The sequence below is a fragment of the Oncorhynchus mykiss genome, chromosome 5, assembly GCF_057628025.1.
Source record: "Oncorhynchus mykiss isolate SJ-2025 chromosome 5, ASM5762802v1, whole genome shotgun sequence".
NCBI classification, from domain to species: domain Eukaryota; kingdom Metazoa; phylum Chordata; class Actinopteri; order Salmoniformes; family Salmonidae; genus Oncorhynchus; species Oncorhynchus mykiss.
Window position 1 is genome coordinate 57,147,491 of NC_143026.1, and position 20,848 is coordinate 57,168,338.

Below are 20,848 nucleotides of genomic sequence, written 5' to 3' on the forward strand. Positions count from 1 at the left end.
GTGGATGGAAAAGGGAGGGAACGGGCCGATGTGAGTGGATTAAAAAGGGAGGGAACGGGCCGATGTGAGTGGATGGAAAAGGGAGGGAGTGGGCCGATGTGAGTGGATTAAAAAGGGAGGGAACGGGCCGATGTGAGTGGATGAAAAAGGAGGGAGTGGGCCGATGTGAGTGGATGGAAAAGGGAGGGAACGGGCCGATGTGAGCACTCCTCTTGTAGCCTCAGATTAGACAGATCGTCAAAATGAGCCGCTTGTTCCCCCTCTATTTCTCTTGGATTTCCCCACTTCTCCAACATGAGCAGCATATTCATATGGTAATACTTTTTAAAGAGTGCTAGGGGTCCTAACTATTGGACTATTGGACTATTGGGCTAACAAATGAGACTCTGTATGGCACTTTACACATAGGGCTACCATTCAGGTGTGGCTTAAGGTGGTCTGTCAAATGATTACAGAGATCGAGTGAGTCCGTTGACAATTGCCAGGCACGTGTTGGTACTCCACCCTGCACTGGATGATATTGACCAGTTCTATCTTTCATTAACTAGATTTGAGACACTCCGGAGGAGTATTTGGCAAAATGTTGAGAATAAGAAGCTCAAAATAAGATGTGGGTATGTAAAAGGAAAGCCTCCTCTTCGCCAAGCCATCCTGAGTGAGTTAAAGGCGTGTATGTTTTGTGGTTGATGCCCGTGGGTCTGGTGAATGGTGTGATAATGGTTAGGATATGGTAACGCAAGGAGAGGGAAGCCAAGTAGTAGAACGGAAAATGTCAGTAGTGTTTGAGGCCCCTGTGGGTTATGTTGTAAACTCCCATTTGTGGATGTGATTTTCAAAAAAGGTTCTCCTTTAGCACAAATGTGAATGACATTTTGATGATTCGGTTAAGCATCAAGCGCCTTAATGTCATAACCTTTTTGAGGTCCCCAGTATGTTTTACAGGGCGCAGAGGGTTGACTGCAGATAAGTGATGTACAGGTTATGCCAAACACCTTCCCACACAGAGCCAGTCTATAGGCTGTTCATAGCCTTGATGAAAAGTTTTACAAAAGTTGGACAATACATGAACAACTCACCTCTATCTAGGCAAGAGCCGTGTGTATGTGGACTGTGTGTGTTTTGCAAATGCCATGAAGAACCGCACGTGAGCGTGTGAATGGGAAGTGGTTTGAGAGGACCCACGGTTTCTGGTGAGGAAGTGGGTGAGAGTGGGACAAGGAAAGAAATATGTGAAAAAGAACCATGTTGCATATCAAGCTGTTTATTTTCCTGCATGGAATGGTGAACACAAAAAAAAGATGCCGAGATGCATTTATAATAGGGGCATCCTTTGGCTGTCTATGTCATTGTCTTCTGCCTAAACTAAATTTTAAATGCATTAAAAAAACAAAAACACTCTTCTTACCAATTTCCTCAGAATTACCTAGATTTAGCTTCATCAACACTGATGCAACAAATAACCTTCAACATATAGCATACTGTAACATCCATTTACAATGGGCTTTTCACCTCAATACCCTATACTTTTTAAGTATAGGAATACGCTATACCATCAAAAGAAGAACAAGTCCTTAAATACATACAAAAAGGAAAGAAAAAAAAAAGAAAAAGATAAGGAAACAGGAAACAGGAAACAGGAAAGTTTTCAACTTAAATCCAGTTCCCATGGAACAAACAAAACCAGTTCTATTAATGTGGCCTTAATACAAACAATCAGAGAATTCACAACACTAGTTTTTTCCTCATTTAATTAATGTTACAAAAGTCCTGCATTATAAAATAGGGCAGCTTTAAAATCAGTGTAATTAATAAAACTATACAACATACAAACAACACGTCTCCCAGTCAGGCCTTTCGGCCCTTGCTTGCTCTATAGCTTTTTTCTCTCTCTCTCTTTCTCATCATCACCACATCTTTCCTCCACTTCTGTACCCATAACTAAACGACACACACAACACAAGAACAAAAACAGACTGCCCAAACTATTGCTTTTAGTCTTTCTTTTTTTCTTTCTTTCTTTAAAAAGGGTGCAATTTTGTCGTATTTTACACACAGCCAAATCTTGCTGATTAGATGCTAGGCTGTCCACAACAAGGTTTTGTGACAAAAATGTCCGTGCAATTGTTTTTTTTCCCCCTTCGCTCTTTTAAAGCCCTGGAAGCAGTTTTTCAATAATTCTCACTATTGTCATTTATTTCATATTTTAGTGCAGATAATTAAGAAAGTAATGCCCAACTCATCGCTAAAGGGTAGGCAAGAACAAAGACAAAACAAAAAAGGTCCTACTAAATGAAACACACAACCCACGCAAGTGTTACTACTAAACCTTCACGTTGGACACCTTGGGAAAGGCTTCCCAATACTCAAAACTGTCGTTATTTCAAAATGATATATGTAATAGACAGATAAACAATTCATATATATGCAATTTGGAAGTCCGTTTGAAGTAAAGGGTATAGAAAGTGGGAGTTTTGTTCTTGTTGGACGTCATACTTCTTAGTCTGTCGAAAATGTGGATTTTGTGATGGAGAGGAAGTTTGACTTGTTGAAAGGCTTGCTTGTGACCAAGAATATACAAAAAGGAGAACCCTACTATATTTTGCGGTCATCTTGTACGTGTCGAATACAAATAAAGTCAAGTACCCGAGCGAGGCTGACTAGGCTTTGCGAAACCTTTGTTCTCCATGAGTGGGTCTGCCAAATGGACCGACCCCCAACCATGCAGCCAGTCAAGTGCAGGCCAACTTTATAAAAAATTAAATTAAAAAGATCACCCCAAAAAAACAACTAAATAAAATGACTAGTGTATGTCTACATGAGTGCAAGCAGGTATTGCATATATCTTTCTCATTATTCACTTCTGGGAGAAAAAAAAGACAAAAAAAAACAAAAAACAAAAAAAACAGGAAGACTCCAAAACAAAAGGTCGTTTCCATTTAGAAATTTCAGCAACATCCATAAATATCAATAGACTAGTATTCTCAACATTCTCAAAAAAATGGGTTTCAAGTAGGGGGCGGCTCGGGGGTTAACTAAACTATCTACAAGATACAAAGCTAAGAGCTCTATTCCTACTCACTGAACGACTAAAAATGGGGCCCTATCAGGGTGATTGACTCTGGCCTGGTTTAACAGCAGTACAAGACAGAGATAGTATGTCAGATCCTGTACTCACACAGCACTTCGATGTTGCATCATAGAGAGAAAAAGCACTGTTGTATACGGGCCTGAGAGGTCTTCCAATAGCAGATGTAATACTACGTATTATAACCAGCAATTTCATTATATTTCATGTTCCTTATCAGTATTACAACTGTGATCACTCCTACACAATGGGAGGTGGGGGATGAAACTAATAAATCCAAAGGGGGGGGAAAAATGTAACTCTCCACATTGGAACATTGTGCAACAACTCGGGACTAGACCATCGCTCAAGGCACATTGATGAGGAACAATTGTTTCGTGCAATTTGAGAACATACAAACAAAATATATATACTTTAAGAAGAAACGAGAACTGATCATTTCAAGAGGGAACGAAATAGGAAAAAAACGATTCCGAAATGATGAGAAGCGAATAAGAGTCTTAAAGACGTTCAGCTGGTTGATTGTGAAGGACAGCAGTAAAAAAAAAAAGCCTCGAGGGGCCAAACAAATATAGACTATTGGCAAGTGCCTGATGTTGGGATTACAATAGTGTCTTTATTCACTAACTCTACATAATCTATGTAAAAATTTGTCACTAACACTAGAACATGCAGATTTTTTTTTGTTGATTTTTTAAATAGTTTTAATACGTTTTTGATCGACAGTGGATGAGTCGGTCATAAGAGTGTATATATATAGTATGTATAGTATAGGAAACAAAAACAAAAACAAAACTTTAACAAAATGGTAATTTGCATGCGAAGCGACTGAAAAGCTTCGCCGTCTGGTTGCGATCTTGCCTTCATGTAGATATCAACGTGTTCGCAACACAAATGCTCACAGAGGGTCCCTCTGCTTTTTCTCTTTCTCACTGAACTTCCACCCCCAGCCCATAAGCCAACTGCAGGAATAAGTGCTTCCGATTGGACAAGGCTTAGAGAAGGTCTAGCCAATCAAACCAGAACTTGGACGCCCATATAATATAATTTTTACAACAAAGTTGTTCCGGATTTTGCCTCATGAGAATTTAAGCCGCTAATTCTTTATTTAAAATCATGTGCTTTCTTAAAATAAGTTAATCATTTTGCGTTTAAAAAAAAAAAATGAATCGCAGTCAAAAGCTGCAAGAGATGCTTTAAAATTATATTTCTTAAAGGGATTTTTCGTTCTACAATACAAACAAATTTACAAGATGAACAAACAAAAAATACAGCTCCCCTTATTTTCTCACAAGGCTATCGTTCTAATTGACGTTTTTTTTTGTACCCCGATATTTTAGAGTCCCGGAGGTGTGAAAGGACTAGGAAGAAAAATATATATACTTTTCACCAATTGTTTCAACGACCTATCTTACAAAGACATTTAACTATCCAACCGCTATCCAACGAAATTGCACTTTCCTCAATTCAATATTCCACTGTTCACGTAAGTCACGGATGTCTCCTGTCTAGTCAGTTAGTAGAATTACAGACCTTCTACCTGCCCTTTGCATTGTATAGCATCGTACAGACCGTTAGTTTGTGGGTTGATCGGAAAGAACTGAAATTACCTTTATACAAAAATGAAACATGAACAAGCCTCCCAGACAGAAGTTATTTTCTCACAAGCCTCTCGTTGAAATACTTCTCTTCTCGTTGCAGCCTATTTACCAGCTTCAATATGTCACCCGATTGACCGATATTAAACATCAATACCCCATCCCCTCCCTCGTCCCCTGCCCTATGAGTTCACGGTGTGATGGTTGGTAGGTTGTTCTCCTCTTCATGGGGTTCCATTTGCACTGCTAGATGTCCCTGGAAAAGCCATGTGGCCGGGTGAAGGCCTTCAGCCTCTTGGTACGGCTGTGGGGGGAGAGTCCCTCCTCAGGGTTGAGTGTGGGATAGGGTGGGGTGTGGATAGATGGTGGTGGTGGTGGTGGTGGGGTGGTGGTGTGGGGGGGGAAGAGGTATTAACTGGTTGGTATCCGACCCAGCTAAAACCTCCACATCCGCGAGCCACCCAACCAGGGGCAATAACCCCCAACAAACTCAACAGAGTCCGGAAACAACCAGAGAGAGGGGGAAAGGGGGCAAAGACGGAGAGGAAACAAGAGCTTTGATCTTCCCCTCGTTTCGGCACATACACGTACACAGGACGCATAGCTCTCTGTCCCTTTCTCGCCCGCCGGACCCTCTTCAAATTTCGGCTACGACGACGAAAGGTATAGGGAAGCTCTTTGATTTAGTCACATGATTATGCCCCCTCCGTGGCAAAGTGGGGTGGACGAGAAGAAAGAAAAGGAACAAGACGACGTGCACTTTCCCAGGATATATAGGCTGCTAGCTCTCTTCCAATAAACAGTTGAGGTGACTGGTACTATATATGAATATAGGCATATAAACCAACCATGAATGGGGGATATATATGGGCTATATAGATATATAGTGTATCTAGCAGTGAGTAGCTCTCCTCCTGTTTTCTGGGGGGGGGGGGGGGGGTTGTTGTAGCCATGCTGATGCTCTAGTCTCTCAGGCGCTGGGGATGAGGAGACGGTGACAGATTGGGGGGGGGGGGGGGGGTGTTGGGCTTCTCTCTGTCAGACGTGGGCACGTTTGCGGGGTGTTGGTCGGTTCAGGTCGGGTCGCACTCAGGGGAGAAAGTAGGGGTCCAGCGATCTGTCCAGCGGGCGGCGAGGGGGTCTGGAGTCCTTATCCCAGGTACCACTGCAAAACAGCGAGAAGGAGAGAAGAAGAGCATACATTTCAGATAAAGTTCATTTAAGCAGACAGTAAGTCCTATTGTTATGTCCGAGTCTGATACGTCAGCCCGCGCAGTTCCTTTTTCTCAAGAGTCGTTGCTCTCTCTCTCTCTACTTAGTACCTAGTTGCCATGGTGTTCCTATACTCTCCAGCCAGCCAGTCACATTGTGCCTTCTTCTCTGAACAATTTCAGCCATGAAATTCAGCCATACATGATCAAATAGCAACACCCACTGGATTCTCCAATTACATCAAATGAACTACAGGATAAAATACAAACTCTCCAACCCAAAAATACCTATGAGGTTGATGGTATCCTAAATGAAATTATAAAATATACAGACCACAAATCCCAATTGGCTATACTTAAACTCTTTAACATCATCCTCAACTCTGGCATCTTCCTCAATATTTGGAACAAAGGACTGATCACCCCAATCCACAAAAGTTGAGACAAATTTGACCCAAATAACTACCATGAGACATGCGTCAACAGCAACCTTAGGAAAATCCTCTGTATTATATCATTAACAGCCGACTCGTAAATTTCCTCAGTGCAAACAATGTACTGAACCAATGTCAAATTGGCTTTTTACCAAATTACTGTACGCCAGACCACGTATTCACCCTGCACACCTTAATTGACTAACAGACAAACCAAAACAGAGGTAAAGACTTATCATGCTTTGTTGATTTAAAAAAAAGCTTTCAACTCAATTTGGCATGAAGGCCTGCTATATACATTTATGGAAAGTGGTATTGAGGGAAAAATTGGCATTTTTAAAAAATTTATTTCCCCCGGGGGGGGGGGGGGGGGGGGAGACAGGGATGCAGCTTAAGCCCCACCCTCTTCAATATAATATATATATATATATTGAAGAGGCTGGGGCTTAAGCTGCATCCCTGTCTCACCCCCCCGGGGATTATTTTTGTGTGTGCCAATTTTATATATATATATATATATATATATATATATATATATATATATATATATATATATATATATATATCAATGAATTGGTGAGGGCACTAGAACAGTCTGCAGCACCCAGTCTATTGACGAATACGCTGATTCGGTGTGCGAGTTCATTAGAACTTGCGTTGAAGATGTCGTTCCCATAGCAACGATTAAAACATTCCCTAACCAGAAACCGTGGATTGATGGCAGCATTCGTGTGAAACTGAAAGCGCGAACCACTGCTTTTAATCAGGGCAAGGTGTCTGGTAACATGACCGAATACAAACAGTGCAGCTATTCCCTCCGCAAGGCTATCAAACAAGCTAAGCGCCAGTACAGAGACAAAGTAGAATCTCAATTCAACGGCTCAGACACAAGAGGCATGTGGCAGGGTCTACAGTCAATCACGGACTACAGGAAGAAATCCAGCCCAGTCACGGACCAGGATGTCTTGCTCCCAGGCAGACTAAATAACTTTTTTGCCCGCTTTGAGGACAATACAGTGCCACTGACACGGCCTGCAACGAAAACATGCGGTCTCTCCTTCACTGCAGCCGAGGTGAGTAAGACATTTAAACGTGTTAACCCTCGCAAGGCTGCAGGCCCAGACGGCATCCCCAGCCGCGCCCTCAGAGCATGCGCAGACCAGCTGGCCGGTGTGTTTACGGACATATTCAATCAATCCCTATACCAGTCTGCTGTTCCCACATGCTTCAAGAGGGCCACCATTGTTCCTGTTCCCAAGAAAGCTAAGGTAACTGAGCTAAACGACTACCGCCCCGTAGCACTCACATCCGTCATCATGAAGTGCTTTGAGAGACTAGTCAAGGACCATATCACCTCCACCCTACCTGACACCCTAGACCCACTCCAATTTGCTTACCGCCCAAATAGGTCCACAGACGATGCAATCTCAACCACACTGCACACTGCCCTAACCCATCTGGACAAGAGGAATACCTATGTGAGAATGCTGTTCATCGACTACAGCTCGGCATTCAACACCATAGTACCCTCCAAGCTCGTCATCAAGCTCGAGACCCTGGGTCTCGACCCCGCCCTGTGCAACTGGGTACTGGACTTCCTGACGGGCCGCCCCCAGGTGGTGAGGGTAGGCAACAACATCTCCTCCCCGCTGATCCTCAACACTGGGGCCCCACAAGGGTGCGTTCTGAGCCCTCTCCTGTACTCCCTGTTCACCCACGACTGCGTGGCCACACACGCCTCCAACTCAATCATCAAGTTTGCGGACGACACAACAGTGGTAGGCTTGATTACCAACAACGATGAGACGGCCTACAGGGAGGAGGTGAGGGCCCTCGGAGTGTGGTGTCAGGAAAATAACCTCACACTCAACGTCAACAAAACTAAGGAGATGATTGTGGACTTCAGGAAACAGCAGAGGGAACACCCCCCTATCCACATCGATGGAACAGTAGTGGAGAGGGTAGCAAGTTTTAAGTTCCTCGGCATACACATCACAGACAAACTGAATTGGTCCACTCACACAGACAGCATCGTGAAGAAAGCGCAGCAGCGCCTCTTCAACCTCAGGAGGCTGAAGAAATTCGGCTTGTCACCAAAAGCACTCACAAACTTCTACAGATGCACAATCGAGAGCATCCTGGCGGGCTGTATCACCGCCTGGTATGGCAACTGCACCGCCCTCAACCGTAAGGCTCTCCAGAGGGTAGTGAGGTCTGCACAACGCATCACCGGGGGCAAACTACCTGCCCTCCAGGACACCTACACCACCCGATGTCACAGGAAGGCCATAAAGATCATCAAGGACATCAACCACCCGAGCCACTGCCTGTTCACCCCGCTATCATCCAGAAGGCGAGGTCAGTACAGGTGCATCAAAGCTGGGACCGAGAGACTGAAAAACAGCTTCTATCTCAAGGCCATCAGACTGTTAAACAGCCACCACTAACACTGACACTGACTCAACTCCAGCCACTTTAATAATGGGAATTGATGGGAAATGACGTAAATATATCACTAGCCACTTTAAACAATGCTACCTTATATAAATGTTACTTACCCTACATTATTCATCTCATATGCATACGTATATACTGTACTCTATATCATCGACGGTATCCTTATGTAATACATGTATCACTAGCCACTTTATACTATACTATGCCACTTTGTTTACATACTCATCTCATTTGTACATACTGTACTCGATACCATCTACTGTATCTTGCCTATGCTGCTCTGTACCATCACTCATTCATATATCCTTATGTACATATTCTTTATCCCCTTACACTGTGTACAAGACAGTAGTTTTGGAATTGTTAGTTAGATTACTTGTTATTACTGCATTGTCGGAACTAGAAGCACAAGCATTTCGCTACACTCGCACTAACATCTGCTAACCATGTGTATGTGACAAATAAAATTTGATTTGATTTGATTTGATTTACTAGAAACTGAAGTCAAATGTCTACTGTTTGCTGATGATCTGGTGCTTCTGTCCCCAACCAAGGAGGGCCTACAGCAGCACCTAGATCTTCTGTACATATTCTGTCAGACCTGGGCCCTGACAGTAAATCTTAGTAATACAAAAATAATGGGTGTTCCAAAAAAGGTTCACAAATACAAATTCCATCATCTAGACACCATTGCCCTAGAGCACACAAAAAACTATACATACCTCGGCCTAAACATCAGCACCACAGGTAACTTCCACAAAGCTGTAAAAGTTCTGAGAGACAAGGCAAGAAGGGCCTTCTACCACATCAAAAGGAACAGAAAAAACCCATTGCCCTTTATGGTTGTGAGGTCTGGGGTCCGCTCACCAACCAAGTATTCACAAAATGGGACAAACGCCAAATTGAGTCTCTGCATGCAGAATTCTGCAAAAACTATTCTCTGTGTACAACATAAAACACCAAATAATGCCTGCAGAGCAGGATTAGGCCGATATCCGTTCAATATCAAAATCCAAAAAAAGAGCCGTTAAATTCTACAACCACCCAAAAGGAAACGATTCCCAAACCTTCCATAACAAAGCCATTACCTACAGATAAATTAACTTGGAGAAGAGCCCCCTAAGCAAGCTGGTCCTGGGGATCTGTTCACAAACACAAACAGACCCCACAGAGCCCCAGGACGGCAGCACAATTAGACCGAACCAAATCATGAGAAAACAAAAAGATAATTACTTGACACATTGGAAAAATTAACAAAAAAAACTGAGCAAACTAGAATGCTATTTGGCCCTAAACAGAGAGTACACAGTGGCAGAAAACTTGACCACTGCGACTGACCCAAAATGAAGGAAATCTTTGACTATGTACAGACTCGGTGAGCATAGCCTTGCTATTGAGAAAGGCACCCGAAAGCAGACCTGACTCTCAAGAGAAGACAGACTATGTGCACACTGGCCACAAAATGAGGTGGAAATGGAGCTGCACTTCCTAAACTCCTGCCAAATGTATGACCATATTAGAGACACATATTTCCCTCTGATTACACAGACCCACAAAGAACACGAAAACAAATCCAATTTTGATCAACTCCCACATCTATTAGGTGAAATTATAGTGTGCCACCACAGCAGCAAGATTGTGACCTGTTGCCACAAGAAAATGGTAACCTGTGAAGAACAAAACACCATTGTAAATATAACCTATATTTATTTATGTTCACTTTTGTACTTGAACTATTTGCACATCCTCACAAAACTGTATATAGACATAATATGACATTTGAAATGTTTAATTGTTTATTCTACTTTTGTTTACTATCTATTTTACTTGCTTTGGCAGTGTAAACATATATTTCCCATGCCAATAAAGCCCCTTAAATTGAATTGAGTGTGTGTATAGTGGTGGTGTTCACATCCTTCAGTGAAATGCCATATTTATTGCTCTCTCCATTGTTCATATTTCCAGTGAGCAAGCGCCCTGACACCTCTCCCTCCGTTCCTCTCTCAACTTCCCTCCTCCCTGCCCCAAGTTGAAGTTCATGCTACCATTAGCAAGACCCGGCCCATGGCTACCTCCCTGTGTATCCCGCTTTCTCCCTCTCTTCCCTCACTCAGCCTCTTTCTCCCTCTCTTCCCTCACTCAGCCTTTTTCTCCCTCTCTTCCCTCACTCAGCCTCTTTCTCCCTCTCTTCCCTCACTCTGCCTCTTTCTCCCTCTCTTCTCTCACTCGGCCTCTTTCTCCCTCTCTTCTCTCACTCGGCCTCTTTCTCCCACTCTTCTCTCACTCTGCCTCTTTCTCCCTCTCTTCCCTCACTCTGCCTCTTTCTCCCTCTCTTCTCTCACTCGGCCTCTTTCTCCCTCTCTTCTCTCACTCTGCCTCTTTCTCCCTCTCTTCCCTCACTCTGCCTCTTTCTCCCTCTCTTCCCTCACTCTGCCTCTTTCTCCCTCTCTTGGCCTCTTTCTCCCTCTTTCTCTTTTCTCCTCACTCCTTCTCTCCTGTCCCGCTGTATTCTGCCTTATCACTGTTCCGTGAGTTCGGAGCAGCCAGACGCTGCCGCAGACACTGTGCTACTGATTCAGAGGGAGCTCACACACACACACACACACACACACACACACACGCACCCATGGAAACAAACCTTGTCTACACCGCTGGTTTCAATGCCCGAAAGCAAACAATATGAGGAAATAACAGACTAGCGTCTCTCCTTTTTGGTTCACTTACACATGTACTCAAAACACAAGGAATGAAATCATCTTGAACATAAAGTATTCCATATAGCAGAAAGAAGCATCAAACTAAGTCATGGGACTAGAGGGGTGAAATGACCCAAGGCTAAAACGAAAGGCCTGGTGTTTCAAATGAAGGCATTGTTTGAGTGTGTGCTTGTGCGTTGTGTATATTATGTGTGTGGTGTCGGTCCTGTGCGTTGTGTGCGAGTCAGTGTGAGTGCTCCTGCACGTTGCTAGCCGCTCTTTTCCTGCCCGCCCAGGCCTGTGAATGTGCTGGCTCGTGACTCGTTGAAATTCTACTGCCGGGCCTGCGCATGCTGCTGCTCGGCGGCAGAGAAGACTGGAAGGTTAGTTTTTAATCAATACAAGTTGCTGACGCTAGGACTTTCTGCCTCGCTCACTTTCTCTCTCTCTTTCTCTCTCTCTCTATCTCTCTCTCTCTCTCTCTCTCTCTCTTTCTCTCTCTGCAGTGCAGCTCCCTCCCTCCCCCCATCCTTGTCTACTGGTAACTTTCAACCCCCCCCCCCCCCCCCCGACTCCTTTTTCATCTCATCCCTCCTTCACTACTTCCCTCCCGCCCCCCTTCTTCCCCCTGTCCTGGGGAGACGGGCTCTTGCAGACCAGACGGTGTGTGTGTGTGTGGACAGTGGGGTAGTGTTACCACACAGTGGACTGGTGCTGGTAGTTGTGATTTAGAATACAGATACTCATACACTGTGTCAGGGCACAGTACTACAAGCCTAGAATAAGAGAAAAAGATGGGGACGAAAGAGGGGGAGGGCGAGAGAGGGGAAGGGCGAGAGAGGGGGAGGGCGAGAGAGGGGGAGGACGAGAGAGGGGGAGGGCGAGAGAGGGGGAGATGACGAAAGAAAGCAAGAAACACACACACAAGTAGCAGACGGACACGTTCAATTGATTACCAGTGTGTGTCTTGTTAGTAGAACCAGAGGAAGATGTTATTGGGGACATGTGTTGCTCTGCTAGGCTAGACTGGGGTGGTTGGAGCTGGAACCGGTGCCCCGGGGCTCCACTATAACTCTAACCATTACACTGTGGTGTGTTCCAGTGCCCACAGGAATGCCCACCAGATGCCCGGTGGGGGATGAGCAATACCATGTGTTGTGGGAAATGGCCCTTTGTGACCCCCCCCCCCCCCCCCCCCCCCGTGTGCCACTAGTGACCTCACACACATGGGAAAACACACACATAGGCATGTACACACACACACACACACACACACACAGAGATAGAGGGAATGACCCCTCTGTGCCCGCTGTCCGTCGTGAGGGAGGCAAATAAAAGCAACGTTGTTTTTTATTCGGTGGTCTGACGGAACACAAACTGGTGTTTGTTACAAAGACCAAACTTCAGTCACTCTCTCTTCCCCTCCATCCTTTGCCCTCTCTCTTCCCCTCCATCCTTCGCCCTCTCTCTTCCCCTCCATCCTTCGCCCTCTCTCTTCCCCTCCATCCTTCGCCCTCTCTCTTTCACTCAATCCATGCCCCTCTCTTTCTCCCTTCCGTCTCTCTCCCTCCCTCCCTCCCTCCCTCCCTCCCTCCCTCCCTCCCTCCCTGAATGAGACATAAAACTGTAAAGACACAGACCTGGGTGTTTGGAGAACGACAGCTCTTCTTTTGTGTGGTTACAGCCTGGGTCTAGATTCACACAAAAAAACTTCTCATGCAAAAACGTAAGAAGCTTCTAATGAAAAAATGTGCAAATCGTAAGTGCAATTCCCTACAATATCTTAAGTTTGAATGATTTTCTTCCGAACTTCTGAATTTTTTTCGTACAAATCTTCTTGAGATGTGTGTTGCTAGGCAACCGTTTCAGCTAGCTATCTGGCTAGCAATGGCAATTGCGTTAGCATATTTCATTCTGAGATTACTGTTCTAAAACATGTTATTGTGTTTAAAATAATCAATATCGAAACTTTCAGATTCATTTTGTGAGTGAATTAAACATGTTAAATTGCTTTCATGAGCCTTTTCTCTCACTGCCCTTAGTTTAAATTTTTTTGTTTTATTATTTAACTAGGCAAGTCAGTTAAGAACAAATTCTTATTTACAATGACGGCCTACCCCGGCCAAACCCGGACGACGCTGGGCCAATCGTGCGCCGCCCAATGGGACTCCCAATCACGGCCGGATGTGATACAGCCTGGATTCAAACCAGAGACTGAGAGTGACGCCTCTTGCACTGGGATGCAGTGCCTTAGACCGCTGCGCCACTCGGAAGTCCGGTTTAAGACAAAGGTTTAGCTGTCTTGGAATTAAGAACATTTGCAATAACTTTATTTTCAAGAATCTGACTTCTTCTTAACGTTTTGCTGAAGGAGAAACATAAGAAATAGCACAATAACATTTCCAAGAACCTTTTTGAGGAATAGCAACTTTGCTTAGCTTCCTTCTTAAGTCTGTAGTTAAGGAGAAAATGGCAGTTAAGAAGAAATCTCTTCTTAAGAAGGTTTTTGTGAATCTGTGCCCCTGTTCTTTCTTCAGGACATTCCTTCTACCTCCAATCTGGGGCCTAGATAGATAGAACCAGACCAGTAAAAGTGGTGGTGGTGGTGAGGGCAACTATTTAATAGGAGAGACAGCGAGAAGGGACGACAGAAAGAAAAATGTAAACATTTAAAAGAGAGAGAGAGACCTAGAGTCCCAGGGTTGGAACAGTAAATAACACAGAGGCCCAGGGAGAGAGAAAGGTGGGGATTCCAACCCTCACACTCTAGCTCTGCAGCTGTTTGCTCTGGGGCTGTCTTGTGTGTGTGTGTGTGTGTGTGTGAGCGCGCGCGTATCTGTGTGCGTGACTGAGTGTGTGTGCACAGTACGAAGCTAGCAGCAGGTAACAGACAGCCGCTCTGCGCTCATCTGTCTGGGTGTCCTATCTGAGCGCCTTCAAGGTGAAGCTAGTTTCATATGGATGGGTTGGCGCGCACACACACGCGCAGACTGACACGACACACACACACACACACACACACACACACACACACACACACACACACACACACACACACACACTTCACACTTGAGTCATGGAGTCAAGCGTGGCGCAGTGTGGAGCGAGAGAGAAGCAGAAGAGACAGGGAGTTGGGAGAAAGGACACACACCCGGGGAAAGAGTGTGGTGTGGGATCGTAGCCTGTTCCTTTAAACTCCCTTTCAATGGAACCAGTAATCTCATCACGTGGAGAAGTGCTGACTCAGGCCGCTGGGTAAAGTGCCTGCAGATGAGTGTCATCTCAGAGGAGTTCAGCCTCATGTAATGCAAACCAGCTCCCAGCACCCAGAGTGGTGTGCTTATGAAACCACCTCTCCCTCGCGCCCCACGTCCCTTCCCTCTACCCCTCTATTATTCCACCTCGACCCTCTCCGCCACCAGCCTCCTCTCTGCCAGGCCCGCCATTCTCTCCATCACTGTTTCCATCTCACTCGTTCCACCTCCGTCTTCCCCTCTCTCCATCTCATCCCTTCCCCCCAGCCTCCACATCTCCCTCTACCCATTAATCTCCCCTCTGTCGCCCCTCCCGTCTCTGTCCTTTTCCTCTCCCTCCATCATTTACAGCTCCCTGAGGGATGAGCAGACACTCACCCCGCTGACTTATTTACATGCACACCTATCAGCAACACTGCAACACACTACACCTTACACTATGCCTGCGTTCCAAATGGCACCCTGTTCCCTTTATAGGCCACTACTTTTGACCTATGATACACTACCAGAGTATCCTGCGGGTCTCTTTCAGTGCACACTAGAACCAACACCTCAAACTAGCTGACTATCAGTGAAATGACTAGTATTGTAATGCTTTGTCATTAGCATTATTAGCAGCGTTAGCTATTCCTGGTCTGTGGATGCTGTAATATTAATGCCCCTACAGTTGCATTGATGAGTGATAGGTGGCTGTTTTAGACAAGGTCTGCTTATAAGAATATGCATCAGAATTACTGTGGGAGAGTAGACAGGTCAGAGCATCTCCCCCTGCTGGTTCAACCAGGTCATGACCCCCCCCCCCCCAAAAAAAATCTCTAAATATTTACATAGTGACTCCTAACATGACTTTACACATGACACGCTGATTATGTTTATGGTAGCCCTAAAATAAACAATTTATAGGACGCAAACCTGTAACTTTCATACACATTTATCCCCTCAGTTTAAGTGTAGGGGCAGCCCTTATTAAGACCGGAAAACAGAAAGCTACAGATTACGCCTTTTAATTCGTCCCTCCCAAACGTGTACTAATGTCCTATATTCAGAGAGAAGTGGCTGTGAGGCGACTGTCTCTGTGTGTGTGTGTGTGTGTGTGTGTGTGTGTGTGTGTGTGTGTGTGTGTGTGTGCCACCACAATGATGCTGGCTGGTGTTTGTGGGCCATCGCAGTAGACTCTTCACTGGGAGCAAATTGACACGAAGTACAAGAGCCTATTAAAGGTCTTATCTGTCTGTTCTGTTCTGCTTGCCCTTTGTATAGAGGGAACTAAAGGACTGGGCAGCCAGGGCTACTGTCTCCGCTGCTTCAATTTACTGCCCCACACACACACACACACACACACACACACAAGACAAAAGGGCTAGGCTTGGCAAACACACACACACCACGGAAAGGGGTCCGCACACAAACGCACACACGTACTTGCAAGCATACTCTCCACATCACGCTGCACACTCCTATATCTCAAACTATAAACTCCTTCCCCGATTGAAAACATTGCTTATGAATCTGAACGTGATCCCAGACCTATCGACACTATGCATGAGGCACTTCATCAACCCACTCCAGTCTATCCAACTACGGATGTGTGTGTGTGTGTGTGTGTCTGTGAATTTTAGCCAGCGTGAAACGTACACAAAGTTTACTTCACCCTTTGTCTCTCCTTTGCAGGGCTGTGTGACTTGTCTGAGGAGTGCCGTTACTATGGGACTGGGGCTGCGTGTGTGTACCAATGTCTTTGTTGGATTAGCCCGGGGGTAAGTGGGTGAGGAGAGGAGGACAAGTGTGTGTGTGTGTGTGTGTGTGTGTGTATGTATGTTGTATATAGGGGGCGTATATGTCTACTCAGGATGACAAGGGGCGGGTCGTGTGTGTCTGGTGTGTGAGAACTGTATGATAGACGGGCAGAGAGCAGGGCATCACGGGGTCCTCAGTGTGGTGCTAAGCACCAGCGGTCTCAGGGGGCAACCAACACTGGCTCCCATGGTAGCCTCCACCCACCCCCCTACACTGCACTGACCCGTGGGCACTGTGCCCATCAAACACACACACACTCTTTATTTGGCTTTTCTTTAACACCTATCCCCCTTCTTTCATTGGTATAGCCTTCATCACCTCCAACCCACTCTCCCAAAAAGCTGCCAATGAGAGAGGGGGAAGGGGGGTAGGAGGTATGGAGAGTGGGCACAGGCACACAAACAACGGCCCCTCAATCAACCGTCCCGACTGTACCCCCCTTTCCGTTTCCATGGTGAGCGGACTGGGAATGTTTACTGTTACAGTCACATCTCTCTCTCTCACTCTCCCTCCATCAATCCCTCCTTCCCTCTATCCCTTTCTCTCTGTCTACAATGGCCGCCATGGGTAACTTTTGTCCTTGGAGCCACAGGGAGGTTTAGAAACTAGGGGCCGAGTGTTGGGTGTGTGTGTGTGAGGGTGTGAGTGAGACAAGTTCCCGCTGTGGGGGTCACACACTTTAATATAGCGAAGCCCTCACTGTCCATCTCGAGCCTTTTTATGTCGGGGGCTTTAATATCGCGGCTCTATCAGACGACCCCCCCCCACAGACAAAATTGACATTGACGGAATGCACGGCAGAGGGAAAATGGCCGCTTGCACATAGAGCCGCTGGTAGTCCAGAGGCGCCGCCTCAACGGGCATTTCTATGGGCATCTGAAGAACAGAGAGATTGCAACAGCGCTACTGCTGTGGCGAGAGAGCCTAGCTCTGCCTGTTAATGTAGAAGTCAATGAGAATATCCTTTTCTACTTTTAGCAGGCCCTTTGTCCTTCCGCATTAAAACAGGTTATTTATTAGATAAGACAACTGTGTCCACTTAAGATTCCATGGCTCTTATGGTAAGAGTAGGGGAGTTAAAACCAGTGTCCCATACCATCATGACCACCTAATCATCACCAAGTGCGCTGAGCTTTCTGGCGAAAAATGGCGTCCTGAATACATACTCAAACAATGGCTCACAAACACCCAGATGGGGAGTGTGTGTGTGTGTGCACGTGTGGGTATGCGTGTGCTCGAGAAACAGGCCTCAGAGTCCCAGTCCTCAGTGCCAGGCCAAATTAATAATGCGCAGAGCGCCGGATTGGCAGGCCTGAGCAAACACAGATAGATGTGCAGATTGGGCTGGAGGCTTAGTGGATAACCCCAGTGGGACAAGGAGAGAGCGAGGGAGAGAGGTAAGAAATGACAGAAAGAAAAAGAAAGAGAGGAGGGAGAGAGAGAGAGAGAGAGAGAGAGAGAGAGAGAGAGAGAGAGAGAGAGAGAGAGAGAGAGAGAGAGAGAGGGGCCAGGATGAATAAATAGATAAATAAATAAACACAAACAATAAATAACAGCAGCAGCCACTCGGCTAACCTCCCTCCCTCCCCTCCCCTCCCTCCCTCCCTCTCTCCCACCCTCCTTTCTGGCAGTTGTGACAAACACCTGCCTCCACTCTCCCAGGGGGAAGTGTGTGTCTTGCGGCCTGTGACAGAGTCAATAAATCGACGGCCCCACTCGCTGAGGGCCGCAGACTCGCCGCTTTGACACACACACACACACACGTCATCATTCCTTCACTTCTCTTCACCTCTCCACCCTCTCTTCCCATCCCGCCTTCCTTTTCTCTGGCAGTGAGTCTGTCCTCTGTGGGCTGGTTGTCTGGCTGGATGTAACTTGGCTGATGCACGGTCTCTTGTGGACTGTAAGAGCTGGTTTCTCAGTTATGGTGCTGGAGCTGGTTAAGTCACGGCACATACTGGTCTGTCTGGTTTGTGTGTACTGAGATATGATGGTATGTGAGTGCAGAAAACTGGTTTCAGTGTACTAGTGTGTAGTGATGCGAACTACTGTGTAGTGGTGTGTAGTAGTGTGCAGGGGTGTGAACTAGTGTGTGCTAGCGTGTAGTGACGTTTAGTAGTGTGTAGTGAGGTGAACTAGTGTGTCGTGATGTGTACTAGTGTGCAGGGGTGTGAACTAGTGTGTAGTGCTCTGTGTGTGTGAGTATGTGTGTGTGTGTGTGTGTGTGTGTGTGTGTGCAGTGGTCAATGATTAGAGAGGGGGTCTCAGTCAGTGCCACACCAATTGCAAACACCATAAATCACCTCTGGAATAGGTCCCTGTCCAGCCTAGACACTACTACTGGAACACACACACACACACACTCACAAACACACACGCACACACTAGTCACCAAGTGTTAGCTTATCACACAGCTCCCTTGTGAACAGAAGCTACAGTATGTCGTGTGTGTGTAGCAGACTCCGGGGAAACAGAGGACTCTCTTTCCCAGCAGACGGGGACAGTAGCCGTACAACACTGTAGGGTATGTGGCTCACCTGGGGCTGCTGAGGGATATTTACAAAGCTGGGGTCTCGGGGGCCCACACTGACGAAGCGCTGGGCTGGGGACGTGCTCGGTGTGGAGTAGGCTGCAACGGGTCAGAAAGGGAGAGAAAGTCATGCCTCGGTCATCCATTGAGATAGAGAAGGTGAGTGCTCGCTAATTCCAAAAGGAGGATGTCAACCCAAGTAGCCAGGTGATACGTCTGTGTGTGTGTGTGTGTGTGTGTGTGTGTGTGTGTGTGTGTGTAGGTGTGTTTGTGTCCAGTGTCCACTCACTTGGCGAGGTGGGGGAGTTGCCCCCTCCCTCGGTGGAGGTGGATGGTGGTTTGGAGTCTGGCACAGGCAGGGGTACGGGCCGCGCCATAGGGGGCGGGGGTGGAGGGGGCAGCATGGGGGTGGGCAGGAATGGGTTGTGGACCTTCCCCTGACTGCTTCCGTTGGGCTGAAAGAGAGAGAGAGATATAGAGATATATATATGTATAGAGAGAGAGAGAGAGAGAGAGAGAGAGAGAGAGAGAGAGAGAGAGAGAGAGAGAGAGAGAGAGAGAGAAAGGCGGGGGGGTAGAGAAAGCGAGACAGAGGGAGACAGAGAATACAAAGTAAAAACCAAGCAACATTGCACCTTCAAAACCTGGACCCAACACAAACATACTCACACACACACACACACACACACACACACACACACACACACACACACACACACACACACACACACACACACACACACACACACACACACACACACACACACACACACACACACACACACCAAACACACACCAAACACACACCAAACACACACCAAACACACGCGTGCAAGCCTCCCAACAGGTCAGTGCTGTAACCTGTTACGGTATCACTATCAGAGTATTGGTCCTGCTTGTCCTCTAAACAGGCCCTTTGTGTGTGTGTGTGTGTGTGTGTGTGTGTGTGTGCACGTTCCACGGAGGACACGCGCACATTAAAGCGCTTCTTTGCGAGACACTGCTCAGCAATTTTCCCTGCTCCTGGTCATAAAGAATTCTGCTGCTGTGCGCACTTTGCCGTTGATAATCTATTACCAAAACAGTGTGCTGGGGCTAACTCTCCCTCTCTCTCTCCATCCCTCTCGCGCTCTCTGAAGCATCAGGGCTAACTCCTCCACTCTCCCTCTTTCTCCTCACAGCCTCTCTATCCCTCTACCCCCCCCCCTCTCTCCATGTCTCTCTTCCCACTCTCTTTCCTCTCTCTCTCCCTCTTAATCTATCCATCCCTCTTTCTCTCACTCTCTCCACCTCCTCCTATCCCGCTGTCTCTTGTTGTAGTGTCGGGGCCAGGCTGGAGACAGCAGGTTGTAAGGTCAGCTACCGTGCACTCCAGATTTATGCCTGGAAGGAAGTCACACCGGTGTGTGTGTGTGTGTGTGGGTCTATGCGCGTGTGCAATAGAGACAGCTGTAAATCAGCCAGCCACTTGTATCAGATACGCTAAGTCGTTTGATATAGAATCCCGCGTCATGTTCAGATCTGATCGAGAACGATTCTGTTGCTCTGTTTTGGTGATTGAATTACTATGAAAAGGGCCAGGTAAGACGGTTAATTGATGGTATTGGATATGTGTCTACCCTTTCCTTTACTGCTATTCAAAGCTAGAAGTTAGTCACGTACTGAGATTGTCGTCACGGCTCACTAAACCTTTACACACACAGTGCTGTTCTCTCTCTCTCTCTGTGTGTGTGTGTGTATGTGTGTGTGTGTGAGAGAGTGTGTCTCGCAGTGTGTGTGTGTGTGT

At 46.3% G+C, this 20,848-nt stretch overlaps 1 protein-coding gene across 30 annotated transcripts in view; it reads right to left on the minus strand.

The window, feature by feature from the left end:
* Window positions 1-1,245: 1,245 nt before the first annotated feature.
* The window catches only part of nfia (nuclear factor I/A), a 180,370-nt gene continuing 160,767 nt past the window's right edge, over window positions 1,246-20,848 (minus strand). For all 30 annotated transcript variants that reach the window (XM_090235294.1, XM_090235283.1, XM_036977884.2 and 27 more), the window contains 3 exons: window positions 19,352-19,517; window positions 19,070-19,161; window positions 1,246-5,848 (listed from right to left, as the gene is read on the minus strand). In XM_090235294.1, coding sequence (XP_090091420.1) covers window positions 5,834-5,848; window positions 19,070-19,161; window positions 19,352-19,517 — 273 coding nt within the window. In that variant the 3' untranslated portion in view covers window positions 1,246-5,833. The remainder of the gene's footprint in view (window positions 5,849-19,069; window positions 19,162-19,351; window positions 19,518-20,848) is intronic.